General features: G+C 36.0%; 2 protein-coding genes across 2 annotated transcripts; one reads left to right on the plus strand and one right to left on the minus strand.

The window, feature by feature from the left end:
- Positions 1-1,466: 1,466 nt before the first annotated feature.
- Positions 1,467-10,761, minus strand: LOC109792715 (uncharacterized). The gene is made up of 5 exons (XM_083069347.1): positions 10,116-10,761; positions 9,868-10,028; positions 9,445-9,753; positions 8,092-8,328; positions 1,467-1,607 (listed from the first exon to the last, which is right to left on the minus strand). Exons 1-5 carry the CDS (start codon positions 10,759-10,761, stop codon positions 1,467-1,469), a joined length of 1,494 nt encoding a protein of 497 aa, XP_082925473.1.
- Positions 10,762-17,735: 6,974 nt separating this feature from the next.
- On the plus strand, positions 17,736-19,696 carry LOC109818076 (gibberellin-regulated protein 4). Its single transcript, XM_020383473.3, has 4 exons — positions 17,736-17,939; positions 18,142-18,186; positions 18,334-18,367; positions 19,186-19,696. Exons 1-4 carry the CDS (start codon positions 17,871-17,873, stop codon positions 19,365-19,367), a joined length of 330 nt encoding a protein of 109 aa, XP_020239062.1. The 5' UTR covers positions 17,736-17,870; the 3' UTR covers positions 19,368-19,696.
- Positions 19,697-20,318: the final 622 nt, after the last annotated feature.

The raw sequence follows: 20,318 nt of genomic DNA on the forward strand, positions 1-20,318 counted from the left end.
CATTGAAAACAGGAGGTCTATGAATAGACACACCCTCACCATAGGGTAAGTTGTTGTTGGCCATTTTTAAAATCTTGAATAACTCTCAAGAACCTTGCTCTAGATACCAATTGTTAGAAAAGAATGACACAATCCAAGAGGAGGGGTGAATTGGATTCAATGACCCTTTAAAAATTTATCAGAGTATTTTGGATCTTAATTTCAATCAAAACTTTTCTATGACAGAATTTCCAAATGAAGCTCTTCTAAAGACTTGTTATGAAAATATGAATGCAATATGCTCACTTGATTACAACATAATGAGGTTCAAAAATAATGTCCAATTACAAATTTAAACCATCAAGATTCACATACACTTGTTAATCAAGTTTTATCTTCTTTAAAGTTCAACCAAGAAATTACACAATGTAAAAGATAAGGTAGAAGAAGATTGCACAAGTCTTTTATACTGGTTCAGCCACTCCACATGTGACCTACATCCAGTCCTTAATCAATACCTGATTAAGATTTGTTCCACTATCTTTAAGCAAGAAGGTTTACAAGCACACACACATGCATATACTTCAACATTAAAAGATAACCACTTTCTTGACCCCAAGAAAGCATCCCTTGTAGAACCCACTACAAGAAACCTTACCACTTGAGAAACCCTTCTCAAGATTTTCCACAAAGATTCACAAAGAATAAAAGGAACGAATTCACCTGGAATTCTTGAACAAATCTTTATCTTCCCCTTTCAAGAATATGATGATGATGATCTTCTAACAAAGTTTTTCACAAACGTTTTCACTCTTGGATTTCACAAAGAAAACTCTCCAAGATGTCACAAAGACTCACAAAAACGTTTTTCACAAATTGATTATCAGTTCTAACTCATGTTTGAAGTTTCTCAAAGTTCACACTATTTATAAAAGTTTCAGACACAGATAATCGATTATTTTAAAGAATAATCGATTATTTTGTTCTTCATATTTTCTGGAAATCAACCAAGAACAATATAATCGATTATTTAGCTAGATAATCAATTATTCTAGAGAGTTGTTCCTGGGATAATCGATTATTTTAGCAAATAATCGATTATTACAGCAAGGCATTCCACTTAGCCTATTAGCTGGAATAATCGATTATATTTAATGATAATCGATTATTTTGAGTTAGTTTTTAAAACTTCATTTTATACCTCAAAATAAGTTTCCAATCTTTTTAATTCATCATCATATACTCCCTACTTAGTTTAGATATAGATTTGATTATGCACATAGCATACAAAGCACACAAAATATAAAAACACATTCAAAACAATTTATTTCCTAAGTTCTATTACATAACTCCATTTCATAGCATTTTCTTGACTCTTCCTTGACTTTGTTTTTGTGCTCCAAGTTGTTGTTGTATACTTGTTGTGATCATCAAAACTCCTTTAAGATTCAAGCTCTCCTAAGCTCAACAAAATTCTGAAAGCACACTCACGCCCGGCACAGCCACCTCGCGCTCAGCGTCAATTCATCCAGAAACTGCTTCTGATGAATACAAGCTCGGCCCAAATAATATGCGCCCAGTGCAAATTCATCCAGTAGCCACAAAACTTTGAAAATTTCACCCAAAACCTGAAAATCAGGAATTCTAGCCACATGCAATCCATAAAACATAGTCCATAGGCTTCATACAACTCAAAAACTGACTCTAATTCAACATGTATTCACCAAATGCATCAAAATCACCAAAAACTCTATTTTTCCCAAACCCGAAAAATGAGAATTTCCTCCAATACAGCCATGGATTCTCCAAATTCAAGCATTAATTGAGTTTCTAAACTCACATGCAACCAAACAACAAACATTCTAGCTTCCCTTACCTGAAAATTGGCTCAAAATAGCCAAAAACTGAGAAGAAAAAGAAGTATCTTCCAAAGCTTGACTCCTGGACTTCAATCCTCCAAAAATAAGCTTTCTAGTCTAAAATTCTAAGAGAAGACAGAAGAAATTAGTGATCTAGAGGAGAAGAAGAATCATATAGAGAAATTTGGGAGAGAAAGGAGTTCACAGACCCATAATCTTCTCTCTAAGTTTCTTTGAGAATGAACTTATGAAGTTCCCTTCTCAAATAAATCCTTATATACTCTTCTCCTTAGAGTCAACTAAACTTTGAAATATACTCACTACGTTACAATACTTTACTATTAAATGAAAGAATTTTTCTTTCTTCTCATTTCTAATTTTTATTTTCCTTAAATTTACTTTTAATCTATATAATTTCGTGATTTTTCAATTTTTGATTCTTCAAATTTTTTATTGTAAATTTAATTCTTTTAATTTTTAAAATTAAACAATGTTGATTCACTCATTAAAATGACATGTAAAATTAAATAAAAAAATTTAATGTACTTATAATATCACTGTCTAACAATTATTTAACCATATATTGACTTTCATATAAAATACAATATTGTTGTTTTATTACATGTATATTGTGTTTATTATTTCTTTCAATTAAAATTTGTATTCTATTAAAATAAATATTTTAAAATTTTAATATTATTATTTTTTATATGTCTAGATAACTATTTGACAGTATCATTCATATTTTTTTGTTTGATTTTGAATATCATGTTAATAGGTGGACCAATATTAATTAAGTTTAAAAATTATGGATATCAAATTTGCAATAAAAATTTTGAAAAACTAAAAATATATACTCAAAACTATAAAATCAAAAGTAAATGTTTTTTACTTTTACCTAATAGGAGAGAGAAACCAAAAAAATACTTATTCTCACCAATTTAATCTAATCCCTCCAAAGTAAAATAATTAATCTTAAAAAATAAAATGTAATATAACATTGATTAAAAACCAACTGTTGTTATTATAATTAATTATATTTTATCTTATAAAAATTTAATTATTAATTATATATAAAAGTTTATTATAATAATTACTTAATCTTTTAAAATTTATTTTTCATGCTATAAGACTCAAATCTGGATCCGTCAGCCGGAGAAGGTATACAAAACAGGGGGCACTTTTGTGAAAGAGGCGCAACTTCAACAAACGTGATTTGCTCTGTCGTCGCACGTGTCCACTGTGAACATGTCATTTATTACCACGGTTTTAAAAATTAATGAATCAAACATTGAATCGGTAAATTACTAGTTAAATCATATGACATAATTTCTTTAATTATATTAAAAAATTATATTAAATATACTTTATATTTATAAATTTATATAGTATTTTAATTTTTAATTTTTATCTTATTTAAAATTATTTTTTATTTTTACTTAATATAAAGAAATATATATAAAAAATTATATATTAAATTATATATTAATATAAATATAAAATATAAATAATATATATATATATAATATACTTATAATTGATATCACAAAATAATATATGTAATATCTATCTATATATATATATATATTATTAAATATATAATTTAAAATTATTAATATACTATAAAAGTTATAATGGCAAGTATTATAAATAAATACATTAAAACAAGTGATCATTATAATATTTGATAAGATAAGGTTGAACCGAAAAACATAAATGCACAACCGATATAACTCAAAATTCGAATCGACTAAAGCACTGATTCACGGTTCAATTAGTCTGGCCGATTGGTGCCGGTTTTTAAAACATTCTTTATCAGTGTTTAAAAACCCGGATTGAACTGGCCAGTCGAACCGGTTAGACAGGGAACCGGTGGTCCATCAGGTCCGAGTCTTAAGTTAGATCGGTTATACAGTCAGCCCATTTTCAAACTGGATTGAACCGGTCAATTTTTCGGTTCACCTGGTGAACCGATGGGTCAAACCGGTTCAACCACTTTTTTTTCTTTTTTCTTTTTTCTTTTTAAATTTTTTAAGGGACCATAAATCACAAAAATAATAATGAAAATTGAATTTCTTAATGGAAGTACAAAGATTCTTATTAAATATAACAATGACTACTTATTCTAATGTATTTATTTATAATATATACAACTTAAATAACTTTTATAGTATATTATTAATTTTAAATTATATATTTAATAATATAATATCTATGTAGATATTACATATATTATTTTGTGATATCAATTGCAAGCATATTATATATGTACATATTATTTATATTTTTAATTTTTATTAATATATAGTTTAACATGTAATTTTTATATATTTTTTTACAAAATAAAAATAAAAATAATTTTAAATAAGATAGAAAATTTGAAATTTAAAATAAGATGTGAATTTATTAAAATTTATAAGTATAAAATATATTTAATATGAATATTTTTAATAAAAATCGAGTCATGCTGTTCAACTAGTAACCCACTGGTTCAACCTTTGACTCACTGACACAGTACCTTAACCGGTTTGATGACTGGTCCGGTTTTTAGAACTATGTTCTTTATTACTCCCCTTTCCTATCCTACTTGTCCCCAAATTCTTGTACGTAGCATTTTAAAAAAAAAATTACAAATTAAAACTAGTATAAAACTTTAATACTTTTTATTAAATTTATTATGTCATTTCTTAATTATAATTAGATTTGTATTTAAAAATTGTATACTGTTTTTTCATACGAAATTTTATCATAAAGATTATTAAAGTGAAAAACTAATTTTAACTAGTTGATAATATCAAAAGTAATTAATTAAGAACTACTTCTACGATTAGCCAATTATCTACATTTTTCTCCTTAGAATTTTTCAACCTTTCTAATTTTCACGTCTCCTTTGTTTTTAATGTGTTAATAAATTAATTTGAATAATACTATTAGAAAAATGTCATTTTTTTTGAATTTTTTTATAAAAAAAAATTGTAGAAATTTTTTGTAACGACCCGACAGGTCCTACACAACGTACTGAATACCGGAAATACTAGGCAGAAAGAGCAAGTATATAATTATAAGGTCTAGAATATAAAAATATACAAAGCCTCAATCCGACTAGAGTTAGAGTGTATCAAAAACATCCAATCAAAACGAAATACATCGTCAATCGCTACATCTAGTAGCTACTACAACAAGACATAAAAAAAACAGGGTCAGCTCCGCCTACCAGCTGCCGACTCACCACGAACCAAAACACCTATTCCTGTTCTGCTCCCGTACATAATACGATCATAGCAGTCCAACCACAAGGAAACAGAAAAAGGTAAGCTAGTATAAAAAGAACAACTTATAGCAAAATTCAAGTAATTAGAACAACTTCAACCGTCAACACCACAACATTCTATTATCCATCAATTTATACAACCAACCAGCAATTAGATATTAATGCGTCGTCACGCATATCGCCTTGGAGATCTCCTACAACAACTCAGCTGTTTTGGCCTACAACAACTCAGCTGTTAAGGCCTACAACAACTCACCCCTTAAGGCCTACAACAACTCAGCCCTTAAGGCCTACAACAACTCAGTCAATAAACAACACTGCACAACTATACAACTCAACACATCAACTTGCAACACTACACAACTACACCATTCAACATCAACTTGCAACACAACACAACCTTGCTACTCAACATAAATCAACCAACATTATCTACTAGTTATCACGTATAATCATCCACTTCAACTCAACTCAACATAGAACAACGTAATTCAATACAGATAATATCTCCTCTCTGCGCCCGGCGCCCTCGAAGTTGCGCCTAGCACAGTACAACCAGAGAGCCCCAGGGGGCCAGCGCGCCCAGCGCAAGCAAGCTCGCGCTCAGCGGGACTCAGCCAGAGAGCACAAGGCTCTTCCGCGCTTGGCGCAATATCCATTGCGCCCAGCGCAGGCCAGGCAGAGACGTCAAGGAGTCTCCCGTGCCCGGCGTACCTAACCCAGCGCTCGGCGCGGGGTAGGCAGAGACCATCCCTTGGTCTCGCGCCCAGCGCAATTTAGAATTGCGCCCAGCACCCACGAGGCAGAGACTCCCAAGGAGTCTCACGCCCAGCGCGACAAGGGCCGCGACCAGTGCAGCCTCTAGAGCCCAATAGCAAGTTACAATGGGTATCGCGCTTAGCGCAGTCCAAGTCGTGCCCAGCGAGGGCCAACCAGAGACCACATTCTCAAGCGCGCCCAGCGCACTCATCAAGGCGCTCAGCAAGCTTGGCTAAATGAGATCCCCTGGCGGTCACGCGCTCAGCGCGATGAACAGCGCTCAGCGTGAAGCTCATCTACAACCCTACCAAGTTCAAAAATTTCCCCAAACACCTGCAAAAGTCACTTTCAAGTACATGCAATCCAGCCAAAGTATCACATTTCCATCCAAGATTTCAAAAACGCCCTCTTTTCATACATGCATCCACAAAATCATAGAAATCAAAAGTTTCCCCAAAATCCCCAAAGTCCCCAAAACTCCAATGCCACACCCAACAGCCCAAAATTTGAAATCAAAATCAATCACATGAGTTCTTAGACTCATTTCAGCCAAACCACAACAAGAAAACTAACTTCCCTTACCTCGGGTGAAGATTCCGAGCTCCGGGAAGTGGAAGACGAAGAACGGAGGAGAAGAGGGATTGGAGAAGAGGATGAAAGGAGCTTCGCAAGGGTTCAACAAGAATTCCAACCTTCAACCAGCACCTTCAGCCACCAAAACCACAGTTCAAGAGTGAGAAGAGAAGAATTGAGAGTAAGAGCAAATGAGAGTGAGAGTTGAGGGTCCGGGGAAAGGAAAAAGGGAAGAAAAAAAAAAGGAAACCGGGTCTCACAACCTCCCCAACAACAAGAGTTTTCGTCCCTGAAAACAAACTTACTTGGAAATAGAAACGGATACCGCTCCCTACACTGCTGCTCCACCTCCCAAGTAGCCTCACCACTAGTCGCATCCCACAACACCTTCACCAGAGCAATGGACTTGCCCCTCAACTCCTTCAGCTTATGGTCAATCACAGCTACTGGTAACTTCTCAAAGGTCAGGTTCTCCTTCACTGGCACATCATCCAACTCCACCACATGACTCGGGTCATGGACGTACTTCCTCAGCTGAGAGACATGAAACACATCGTGTAGGTTTGAAAGAGACGGTGGCAAAGCCAACCGATAAGCAACCGGACCCACACGCTGTATGATCTGATGGGGACCCACAAACCTCGGTGTTAACTTCCTTGCTCTTAGTGCTCTACCCACACCAGTAGTTGGAGTCACCTTCAGAAACACATGCTCCCCTTCGAAAAACTCCAAAGGCTTATGCCTTTTGTCAGCATATGATTTCTGCCTACTCTGAGCAGTCCTCATCTTCTCCTGAATCATCTTCACCTTTTCAGTAGTTTGTAGGATCAACTCCGGCCCTACAACCACTGACTCACCCTCCTGGTACCAGCACAGAGGAGTCCTACATCTTCTTCCATACAAGGCTTCAAACGACGCCATTCCAATGCTAGCATGAAAGCTATTATTGTACGTAAATTCCACCAACGGTAGGACCTCCTCCCAGCCACCCAAGTGGTCCAACACACAAGCCCTCAGCAAATCTTCCAAGGACTGGATTGTCCTCTCTGACTGACCATCCGTCTGAGGATGATAAGCAGAACTTAGCTTCAACTTCGTGCCTAAGGCTTGGTGTAGACTCTACCAAAATCTGGAAGTGAACCTCGAATCTCTGTCTGAAATAATACTGGAAGGCACCCCGTGCAACCGTACTATTTCCCTCACATATATCTGCGTCAGCTTCTCCAAGGACCACTTGATGTTGACAGGCAAGAAATGTGCACACTTGGTCAACCGGTCGACAATCACCCAGATAACATCACTATTCCTAGCTGACCTAGGCAACCCCACAATGAAATCCATAGTAATGCTATCCCACTTCCACTCTGGAATCTCCATCTGTTGCATCAACCCACTCGGCTTCTGATGTTCAACCTTCGCCTTCTGACAGGTCAGACAGGCCGCCACATACTCGGCTATCTCCCTCTTCATACCAGACCACCAGAAAGTTTTCTTGAGGTCCTGGTACATCTTAGTCATACCTGGATGTATGCTAAGTCTACTCTTGTGGCCTTCCTCCAACACAACCCTCTTCAGCTCAGCATCCTGAGGCAGGCAAATTCTGCCCTTGAATCTCAAGATTCCATCTCCTCTCAACTCAAATCCATCTGCCTTCTCAGTACCCAACAAACCCAAAATTTTCACCAACTCTACATCCTGCAACTGCTTGAGTCCAACCTGCCTCAAGAACTCATTAGTTATGGTAATTGCCCCATAACTAATGTGATTCTGAGCTAACTCCACACAGAGATTCAAATCCCTGAACTTCTCCACCAACTCCAGCTCCTTCACCATCATGCCAGACACGTGAATGGATTTCCTGCTTAGTGCGTCCGCCACAACATTGGCCTTACCAGGATGATACATCAACTGGAAGTCATAGTCCTTCAAAAATTCCATCCACCTCCTCTGCCTCATGTTCAGCTCCTTCTGATCGAACAGATATGTCAAACTCTTGTGATCACTGAAGACACTCAACTGAGCACCATACAGATAATGTCGCCATATCTTCAAGGCAAAAACAACAGCTGCCAACTCTAAGTCATGAGTGGGATAATTCCTCTCATGATTCTTCAGTTGCCTTGAAGCATATGCCACCACTTTCCTGTGTTGCATCAGCACACACCCAAGACCCTGGTGAGAGGCATCACAGTACACATCAAAGGGTTCACCAGAATCTGACAACACCAACACAGGAGAAGTAGTCAACCTCCTCTTCAACTCCTCAAAACTCCGCTCACAGGCATCTGTCCAAATGAACGGCTACTCCTTCCTCGTCAACTGGGTCAGAGGCGCTACTATCCTGGAGAATCCCTTAATGAACCGCTGATAGTAACCCGCCAGACCCACGAAACTCCGTATATCAGTGATAGTCCTCGGGCGCTCCCATTGCAACACCGACTCCACCTTAGCCGGATCAACAGCAATCCCCTCAGCTGAAATCACGTGGCCCAAGAACTTCACCTCATCCAACCAAAACTCACATTTAGAAAGCTTGGCATACAACTGCTTCGCCTTCAAAATCTCCAGCACCGACCTCAAGTGCTCTCCATGTTCTTCCCGGGTCCTTGAATAAATCAAGATATCGTCAGTGAATACCACCACGAATTTATCCAAGAACGACCGGAAGATCCTGTTCATGTAATCCATGAATACTGTAGGGGCATTGGTCACACCAAACGGCATCACGACATACTCATAGTGACCATATCTAGTCCTGAAAGCAGTCTTCGGTATGTCACCCTCCTTCACCCTGATCTGGTGGTAGCCCGACCTTAGGTCAATCTTCGAGAAAACAGATGCTCCCTTAAGTTGATCCATTAAATCATCTATCCGTGGCAGTGGATATTTGTTCTTAGTGGTCAACTTATTCAACTGCCGGTAATCTACACAAAGTCGACTACCTCCATCCTTCTTCTTCACCAACAACACAGGAGCACCCCACAGCGAAACACTCGGCCGCACCAACTGCTTCTCCAATAGGTCTTCCAACTGACCCTTCAACTCAACCAACTCAGCAGGAGCCATCCTATAGGGAGCCACCGACACTGGCCCCGCTCCTGGAACTAAGTCAATGCTAAACTCCATCTCCCTAGTAGGAGGCAACCCAGGTACTTCATCCGGGAACACCTCAGCAAAATCCCGCACCACCTCAATTTCAGAAATAGCCCGCTCGGTCTCAACACTCAACGCCGCAAGCAGAAGATAGCACTCTGCCCCATCTCTCAACAGTGATTCTGCTTGGCTAGCTGAAATCAACAACTCATCCTCCTCCTGAGGAAAGATCAACCGCCTATTGGCACAATCTATAAGGATACGATTGGCAGATAACCAATCCATCCCTAAGATTATGTCAATATCAACTAAAGGCAAACAAATCAAGCTTACCTTATACCTCTTCCCATTCACATCAATAGGGCAACCAACACACAACTCAGAAGCAACGACAGAAGTAGACGCGGGCGTCGACACTAGCAATCTCAACCCCAGATCATACACAGGTACACCCAGCATAGCAACACAAGCATAAGAGATAAAGGAGTGGGAAGCTCCAGAATCAAACAAAAATACCACATCCTTACCAGCAGCTCTGCCCTTCCCCTTCACAAGATCAGAAGAAGTTGAAGCCTCAGCACCTGTCAAAGCAAAGACCCTACCAGCAGTAGTGGGTCTGTCACCCCTCTGAGCATCTCCTCTCTGAGCATCACTCCTCCGTGTATTCCTCTTCGGTCTGTTTCCGGTGGGGCAGTTGAAAGACACATGGCCCATCTGCTGGCATCTGAAACACCGGTTCTCTGTGTGGGGGCAATCCTTGATCATATGGGTCCCACCACACCTGTAACATCTCAGGGCAGCACCTCCACCCTGTCCTCCTCCACCAGCAGCACCAGCAGGTTGCCTGATGACAGGACCCCCTTGATGTGGTTGGGGCCTATCATATGGCTTCCTCTGGTTCCCTCCCTTCTTGGACCCGGATGGCCCCTCAGCAGTCTTCACCCCGCAGTTACCACCTTCCAACCGCTCAACCACCTTCGCCTTCTCCACCAAGGCTGGAAATTCAGTGATGGCCATAGGCACCACCACTCTCCTCAGATCATATTTCAATCCTTCTGCAAACTTCTGACACTTCCAAGCCTCGGCGATGCCTTGCGAATAAAAACGAGCTAGGTGCTCGAATTTCATCGCATATTCAGAAACGGTCATCCCTCCTTGGTGTAAGTGCATGAACTCAGCTTCCTTGCCATGTCTCACACTCTCGGGGAAATACTTCTCCAAGAACATCCTTCTGAAGCACTCTCAGTCCACAACCACCCCTCTAGCAGTCAGCATATGATGGGTACCCCTCCACCAATGCTCGGCTTCTTCAACAAGCATGTACACCGCGTATGCTAGCCTCCTCTCTTGAGAACATCCTAGCACGGTGAAGATCTTCTCAAGCTCGCAAATCCAGTGGTCAGCTACCTTTGGGTCTGCCTCCCCCTTGAACTGAGGAGGATGGCACTTCCAGAACTCAGTCAGGTCCCGGCTCTCCTGCGACCCAGTGGACCTTGCTGCACCAGCTGCAGCTCTCTCCGCCTCCATCCTAGCAAAATAGGCATTTTGTTGTTGCATAGCCATGGCCATCATCTCCATGGCCTTGGCTATCTGTTCATTGGCTCTAGACATTGTCTACAAAAGCAACAACACCTTTAGCAACAATATCTAAACCAAACAACAATTCAACAATACAACAAAACACCACAATAATCAACACAGCAATCAACACATCAAGACATCACAACTCAGAGTTAGAACAACAAAAGCCTAAAGGAACCACCCCCAAAGAGTGTCCACTAGACTCGAACTGCTCTGATACCACTAAAGTGTAATGACCCGACAGGTCCTACACAACGTACTGAACACCAGAAACACTAGGCAGAAAGAGCAAGTATATAATTATAGGGTCTAGAATATAAAAATATACAAAGCCTCAATCCGACTAGAGTTAGAGTGTATCAAAAACATCCAATCAAAACGACATACATCGTCAATCGCTACATCTAGTAGCTACTACAACAAGACATAAAAAAAAAAACAGGGCCAGCTCCGCCTACCAGCTGCCGACTCACCACGAACCAAAACACCTATTCATGTTCTGCTCCCGTACATAATACGATCATAGCAGTCCAACCACAAGGAAATAGAAAAGGGTAAGCTAGTATAAAAAGAACAACGTATAGCAAAATTCAAGTAATTAGAACAACTTCAACCGTCAACACCACAACATTCTACTATCCATCAATTTATACAACCAACCAGCAATTAGATATTAATGCGTCGTCACGCATATCGCCTTGGAGATCTCCTACAACAACTCAGTGGTTTTGGCCTACAACAACTCAGCCGTTAAGGCCTACAACAACTCAGCCCTTAAGGCCTACAACAACTCAGCCCTTAAGGCCTACAACAAATCAATCAATAAACAACACTGCACAACTATACAACTCAACACATCAACTTGCAACACTACACAACTACACCATTCAACATCAACTTGCAACACAACACAACCTTGCTACTCAACATAAATCAACCAACATTATCTACTAGTTATCACGTATAATCATCCACTTCAACTCAACTCAACATAGAACAACATAATTCAATACAGATAATATCTCCTCTCTGCACCCGGCGCCCTCAAAGTTGCGCCTAGTGCAGTACAACCAGAGAGCCCCAGGGGGCCAGCGCGCCCAGCGCAAGCAAGCTCGCGCTCAGCGGGACTCAGCCAGAGAGCACAAGGCTCTTCCGCGCTTGGCGCAATATCCATTGCGCCCAGCGTAGGCCAGGCAGAGACTTCAAGGAGTCTCCCGCGCCCGGCGTACCTAACCTAGCGCTCGGCGCGGGGTAGGCAGAGACCATCCCTTGGTCTCGCGCCCAGCGCAATTCAGAATTGCGCCCAGCACCCACGAGGCAGAGACTCCCAAGGAGTCTCACGCCCAGCGCGACAAGGGCCGCGACCAGTGCAACCTCTAGAGCCCAACAGCAAGTTACAATGGGTATCGCGCTTAGCGCAGTCCAAGTCGCGCCCAGCGAGGGTCAACCAGAGGCCACATTCTCAAGCGCGCCCAGCGCACTCATCAAGGCGCTCAGCGAGCTTGGCTAAATCAGATCCCCTGGCTGTCACGCACTCAGCGCGATGAACAGCGCTCAGCGCGAAGCTCATCTGCAACCCTACCAAGTTCAAAAATTTCCCCAAACACCTGCAAAAGTCACTTTCAAGTACATGCAATCCAGCCAAAGTATCAAATTTCCATCCAAGATTTCAAAAACGCCCTCTTTTCATACATGCATCCACAAAATCATAGAAATCAAAAAATTTCCCCAAAATCCCCAAAGTCCCCAAAACTCCAATGCCACACCCAACAGCCCAAAATTCGAAATCAAAATCAATCACATGAGTTCTTAGACTCATTTCAGCCAAACCACAACAAGAAAACTAACTTCCCTTACCTCGGGTGAAGATTCCGAGCTCCGGGAAGTGGAAGACGAAGAACGGAGGAGAAGAGGGATTGGAGAAGAGGATGAAAGGAGCGCCGCAAGGGTTCAACAAGAACTCCAACCTTCAACCAACACCTTCAGCCACCAAAACCACAGTTCAAGAGTGAGAAGAGAAGAATTGAGAGTAAGAGCAAATGAGAGTGAAAGTTGAGGGTCCGGGGAAAGGAAAAAGGGAAAAAAAAAAAAGGAAACCGGGTCTCACAACCTCCCCAACAACAAGAGTTTTCGTCCCTGAAAACAAACTTACTTGGAAATAGAAACGGATACCGCTCCCTACACTGCTGCTCCACCTCCCAAGTAGCCTCACCACTAGTCGCATCCCACAACACCTTCACCAGAGCAATGGACTTGCCCCTCAACTCCTTCAGCTTATGGTCAATCACAGCTACTGGTAACTTCTCAAAGGTCAGCTACTGATAATTTGTGTTCATTTTATTTGATGTTTGTTTTTTTATTTTGATTTTTTAAGATAAATTTATTTTTAGTTTTTTAATTTAAAATTATTCTTATAATTTCATAAACTTTTATTTTAATTATTAAACTCAATTTTTTTTTAAAAAGTTTATCAAATATAAGATGAAATCTATCTATTAATATCTCTATTAATAAAAATATAACATTAAATACAAGCAATGTTGTATAATTATTTTAATTTATTAGATTCAAATATGTTATTAATAATTTAATGGGTTAAAATAATTTTTTTGAAAATTAAAAAGATTAAAAAATAATTTTAAATTTGAGAGAATAAAATCAAATTTATTCTAAATTTAAAAAATTAAAAACATATTTAAATATTCGTTAAGATAATCAATTTTTACTTTTTTTCTAAAAAAAATTAACTTGAATAAGAATAAACTTGAAATAAAATATAAAACAAAACAATGTGAATATCAATAAATATGCTAAAGTGTGAATAACGTCATTCATTATTCAAGTCCCCGTCTAATACTTCAATTATCACCATTTTCCCATGTGACTAGCAAAGTATTTAATAACGTTGTAAGTAGTAGCTAGGCAGCTGTGGTAGTTATTTTGTTATCTATAACATTATATTATATATATGATCCCAACGTACGCAAGTTAATTAACCAACCGCTGCCCTTTTTGTTTTTTCCCACTTGGTAGTATATTTTAAATGTTAATAATGGCAGCAATTTGCAATTATCTACAATTAAAAGTAACTTCACATTTAAGAAGAAGCTAAATAGTACAACTTCTAATCCGTATATTGTGGACAGTACGACAACATTTCATATGTACAATTCATTCCATTTTTTTTCCTAATATTACATTAGTTAATCTTTTTCCTAATATTAAATTAGTCTAGTAATTAGGTAGGGAGGGATCCGAGTAGTTAGAAATATGAGAACCTATGTTTAATTTTCATTGTTTACATCTTTATAATCTTTACCCCAAAAAAAAAATCTTAAATTTTAGTATTTGTGACGATGGATATTTTATGTTAATATTATAAGTATTCAAAAAATATATCTTAAATTTATATATATATATATATATATATATAGAGAGAGAGAGAGAGGAGGGTTCAAACGATACCCGTATAACTTTTATTAAGTGTTACACTGCTCAATAACTTTATATTAAATGTGAATTTTATAAATATAGTCGTTAGATTGAAAATTCTTTACTCTTAGATCATATATACAAAATTTTATAGTAATCCAAGATGATTAGATACGTCATTCTTATAAAACAAAATTGACGTAATATATTTATTTTAAAATATACTAAAATATGAACATTTTGATTACCCTCAAGTTGTTGTTCAATTTTAATAAAATTTGACATACACATATAAATTGATATGAACTTTCAATCTAACGATTGAATTTATAAAATTCACATTTAATATAAAGTTATTGAGCGGTGTAACACTTAGTAAAAGTTATACCAATGTCGTTTGAACCCTCCTCATATATATATATATATATATATATATATATATATATATATATATATATATATATATATATATATATATATAATTATCTCTAATATTATTAAGGCTCTTATCTAGTAATTATTTGTAATAACTTAATAAGTTTTTACTCTTTACAGTTCAATAATTAAGTAACAGAAAACATCACTCTAATTACTTAGGATTATCACGTAAACAATTTTGGAATATACATTCAACAATATGTGTGTGTTGTGTAATTCCATTGAGGAACCTTTATATACAATAATCCAAACTAAAAACATAAATCCTGAGTTATTGATTAAACAACTATTATCTATAAGTTACGCTAGTGTAGCCCAAGCCACACCACGATCTTTCAACATGACTCTTAAAACGTACTCATACTCCAACTTATTTTTGCCTTACTCTCATGCTAAATATGATTATCATAGTCCAGCCACAAGGAAATGCAAGAGTAGGCTTGAATTCAAAAGAATAAACACAGCATAGAAGTAGTGAACTTACTATATAATAACTTCAGCAATACACTCTTATCAACACCTTAAATAACTACCTACATATTTACACACATGTATAAATTTACAACAAGGTAGCTTCTCAACTTACAACATAGTTTACCAACATAATTCAACATCAACTCGGCAACTAAACATCTTCACAACATAACAATATAAATATCATACTGTATCAACAATATCAACTTTCAACACAAATCAACTTGACAACATATCAACATAAAAACATGATGAGTTGTCACATATTTCAACTAAAAGATCTCTTACAACATAGATGATTAGTCTAAGTGACTTGACCCTATCAAACCAACTTAACAATGTAATCTTTTTGGGCTTGCTAGATCAACCACAAATTTGAATATCAATCCACAACACAACATGATTTCTCAAATCTTGTCACTTTGATTAAAGTTCAATATTCTTGTTTGGGATATGACAACTTGGATGTGAGCCTACCATGGCTTTAACATGCATAACTAAACCTATATGGAATTAGTCCATCAACCACCCTCCAAATACTATGCCCTTTCCAATAATTAGGGATTTTGGACCCCAACCTTGCACCTTACTCAATTGGTCACTCATAAACCAGTATGGCTTGACCTTGCTAATATACAATATCAACTAGCGACCTAGAAGAGACTTAACACTTGACTTCAAGAGACAATTATACTTAAGAAGAATTTTTCAACAACTAGGCTCTCAGAGCACCACAATACCATATCTTCACAATGGGATATTCATCTTTTTTAAAAATAACACATCTTCTCTAATCCTAAGTCAATCAATACAATTCAACTTCATATGCATCGAGCATTCACAACATAACTACTTTCAACAATATACAACTCATCTTATCAACATACCACTCTACTCCAATTCAACTTTCATTCATAATTAACTTACAACTTAAGTAACTTAAACATCATTATACATCATCTTGGATCAATGCATAATGAACCAGAATCATACAATAACATAAATCATGTGAGTAATTCAATCTAACACTTCACCAAATAAACAAGTTTTCATTTAGTGATCTATGCTTGATGACATTCTTCTAGTGTTTGACGTCATTGAGGGAGAAGAAGAAGAAAGAGGAGGAGGAGGAGGAGGAGGAGGAAGAAGAGGATATCCTTTAGAAAACTCTACACGACAACTCTGAGGTCTCTAATGACTAAACACATCAATAATTAAATTAATAAAATCATCAACTACTAATAAAATTTCATAGTGTTACATTATTTACTCAATTAAGAAAATAATTTTAATCAAGATATTTTTATATAAAAATAATAAATATAAGAGACTGATTTTCATAAATAAATAAAATAAATATCACTTGATTATTATTATTTTCCATAACGAAAAGGTATAACTCTTTTTCACTAGATAGATTCATTATAAAGAGTAAAGTGATATAGTTCAAGTATAACCTTGTTGGGAATACAATTCAAATTTTTTATTTATCTTTGAGATATATATATCTTTATGATATTGTTTAGAATTAAAAATATTACATTTATTTTAAAGGTTTGTTCCTTTTTAATGATTAGGATGTTAAGTCAATAAATAGATGTTCTTTAGATGAGAAAAATCATGTGATATATAAAAAGAGTCACCACCATAAATGAAAAAGTAATATGAAGGAGAGTTTGTCGAGTTTCATAAAAAACTTGTGAATGAGGGTTTGCTGAATTATGTTAGAAAACTTATGTTGAAGGTTCCTAAGTTTCATCCACAAAATTTGTGAGAAAGGAGTTTTCAAGTTCTTCCATAAAACTTATGAGGAATGGGTTTTCAAGTTTACCCATAAAATTTATGGGAAAAGATTTTTCAAATTTCATCTATAAACAAAACTTGTGAAAAAAGGTTTTCAAGTTTCATCCACAAAATTTGAAGAAAAGATTTTCAACTATATATATATATATATATAAAATACATTTTGAGTTAATAAACATTCTTGTAAACTTATGAATAAGGACTAAACCACATTAAATAAATTTTGCTTAATTTTATTTATTTATAGTATTATTTTTAATGTATTTTCAATTATTATTGTGCTTAAGAGTTTTTTTTCTCAACAAACTTCATGTCTAAGACAAACAGAAAATATCACTCGATTTGAATACTATCATTAATGCATACACACATGGGTCATATGCCTGTTCTTGGTATCACTTTTTATATTCAGATACTCTAAAAGTCTCTTCCAGTAGTGTTCACACTCGATAATAAATCTTGTGCTAATTAAGGTGGGGATTCCAACCCCATCAACCTTCTTCTATAAATGACCCCACATTCTCTTTATGTCACCACCCACCCCCTTCTCCTTTCTTTGATATCTACAGTGGTTCTTTTGAAGGGGTTTGTGTCTGCTTGCAACAACAATGGCTGTGCCTAGGCTACTAGTTGTTTTGATCCTGGCCCTCATTGCCATTTCCATGCTTCAAACAATGGTTGGTCTTTAAGTAGAAACACACATGCACAATTACACGCACATACATAAAGTACACACTTTTAAATATAGAGTTTAGACGAATTTTCGAGATCTACTCTCAAAACTTGTATATCTAAACAGACTTATTATGGTCTGAATTTGTTGAGGTTAATTGTGAAAGCTTAAGGTTGTCACATTAATTTTTATGGTTTGGTTTTCAGATTATGGCATCTCATGGACATGGAGGCCACCACTACAATGACAAGGTATATATAACATCTTCACTTGTTCCTTTCTCTAGATCTCTATGTGGGGGTTTAGACCAAAGAACTATGATGGGATTTTGGAACTTTAATTTTCTTTAAGAAGGGTGAATGCTATTTTGCTAAACTTATGATTGTGTGTTTCTCCAGAAAAAATTTGGACCTGGCAGTCTCAGGAGCTACCGTAAGTGAAGTTTTTTCTATACCATTCATTATTTTGGTGGTTGTTTTCTTCTCCTTGTCATTTGTGGTAAAAACAACCTGGAGATCTCTCCAACTTTGAACATGAAAATTTGTAGCAACAAAACAAAAATGGAACTATTTCACAACTTCCCCATATAATAGACGCTGTTGTTATTTTTTTTTCTATAAAAAAAGGGGTAAGAGACATACACTAGTATTGCACTGTCTTCGATAAAAACAAAATTATGTTATCAACCAATTAAAACTATATGCTTGATGTAATTTTAAAAAATATTATCATAAAAAATCAACAAAACTAGCTATCATATATAATTGTTGATGTATATATTGCTTATTTAAAAAAAAAATTACCAGCACTATCATTATTACATTTTTAATTCAGTGGTTAAAATTCATTTTGAAATTTATCACACTATGAATGAGAATTTTAAAGAAAAAGTAGTGAGGTTTACGTTATTTCTTGACTTCTACATCTCTATAACCAAATTGAGATTAATTTAATTGCACATCTTAATTATTATACCTATAATTTAAACATTTGTGTCTGTGTTTTCTTCTTACTGGTTCTTAATAATAATAAATAAATAAAACTACTTTTGTTTGTATTTTTCAAATAACAAGAAATACCTTGAGCCCTTTTTCAAAGTATGTCATTTCCAAACTTGGTGTTTTCACTTTGACTGTGGTCAAATATGTTACCGTAAAAGCAGCATCATTGGATTCGAGCCTTTGACTTAAATTAACTTTGTTGAATTTTCTTTCTTTCTCTTTAATTGTTGTGATGTGTGATATGACCAGAATGCCCTTCCCAATGCACGAGGAGGTGCAGCAGGACCCAGTACCACAAGCCCTGCATGTTTTTCTGCCAGAAGTGCTGTAGAAAATGCCTGTGTGTGCCTCCGGGGTATTATGGGAATAAAGCTGTGTGCCCTTGCTACAACAACTGGAAGACCAAGGAAGGAGGCCCCAAATGCCCTTAATTAACCTTCTTCATCATATTAACAAACATACCCTTAAATTTAATTATTTCCCATATCATATCATATAATATAATTAATTTCCTTAGTCCTCTCTATGCCTTGATTAATCAAATACATATCCATTTTGGCCTCTTAGTAATACTTTGTATTGAGGATGCCTTTCAGAGATAGTGTGTGGGCTCCTCTTCATGCTTTTAAATGAAGTGTCTAATACTGTTGCTGTTTGTCATCTATGTTGAGCTTTTCATGATTTGTTATCATCTTTTTCTCCCTTTATTGTATGAACAATGGCAGGCAGTTATTAACTTATTATCATGTTTACAATATCACATGCATGGCATTGGTGTTGTAACAATTCCTTATTGGCAGATGTAACAAGTGCAAACAAAACTAATATACTCAACTTTGTTATGACTTAATAAAGTAATGTTGAGTTTGAATTTTTAAATATATAATTATGTTAAATACTAAAAGAAAAATGTTATCTTATAATGAGACTAAATCATATTATTTCATAAAAAATACATGTTAGCTCTTAATAAATAAATAAATAAGTAAAAAAGAAAAGTATATGGAAAATAATTAAAATTCTTGGAACACTTATTTGAAAGAAAAATTATTTAGAGTGTGTGTTATTTTTCATTTACACACATTCTAAAACATGAAAGTAGAGAAAACATGCTAGTTAAGATTGCACTTTTCTCAAAAACAAAAAAAAAATACATACACTTAGTAGAATGTTATCTAATATTTTTAATTAATATTTAATATTTTTAATCAATTTTTAAAAAAATACTGATTAAGAACTCTAGTTAAGGGAATTTTTTTTTCTACTGACAATAATAGAATTCAAATATAAAATATTATTTGTATTACTCAAACTCCACTCTCAACATAATATAATTTTCTTCTTTATAATATTATAATATTATGGAGATGGTTATAGAAAAA

This window comes from Cajanus cajan, chromosome 2, assembly GCF_000230855.2.
Source record: "Cajanus cajan strain Asha chromosome 2, NIPB_CcT2T_4, whole genome shotgun sequence".
In the NCBI taxonomy this organism is placed as follows: domain Eukaryota; kingdom Viridiplantae; phylum Streptophyta; class Magnoliopsida; order Fabales; family Fabaceae; genus Cajanus; species Cajanus cajan.

Coding starts and splice junctions, on each gene's coding strand:
- LOC109792715 (XM_083069347.1), bottom strand. CDS start 10,761: ATGTTCTTGGAGAAGTATTTCCCCGAGAGTGTGAGACATGGCAAGGAA. Junction 10,029..10,115: donor TAGGGTCTTTGCTTTGACAG/GTGCTGAGGCTT, acceptor TTGATTCTGGAG/CTTCCCACTCCTTTATCTCT. Junction 8,329..9,444: donor ACCTATTGGAGAAGCAGTTG/GTGCGGCCGAGT, acceptor CATCCTGGTAAG/GCCAATGTTGTGGCGGACGC.
- LOC109818076 (XM_020383473.3), top strand. CDS start 17,871: ATGGCTGTGCCTAGGCTACTAGTTGTTTTGATCCTGGCCCTCATTGCC. Junction 18,187..18,333: donor GCCACCACTACAATGACAAG/GTATATATAACA, acceptor GTGTTTCTCCAG/AAAAAATTTGGACCTGGCAG. Junction 18,368..19,185: donor TGGCAGTCTCAGGAGCTACC/GTAAGTGAAGTT, acceptor TGATATGACCAG/AATGCCCTTCCCAATGCACG.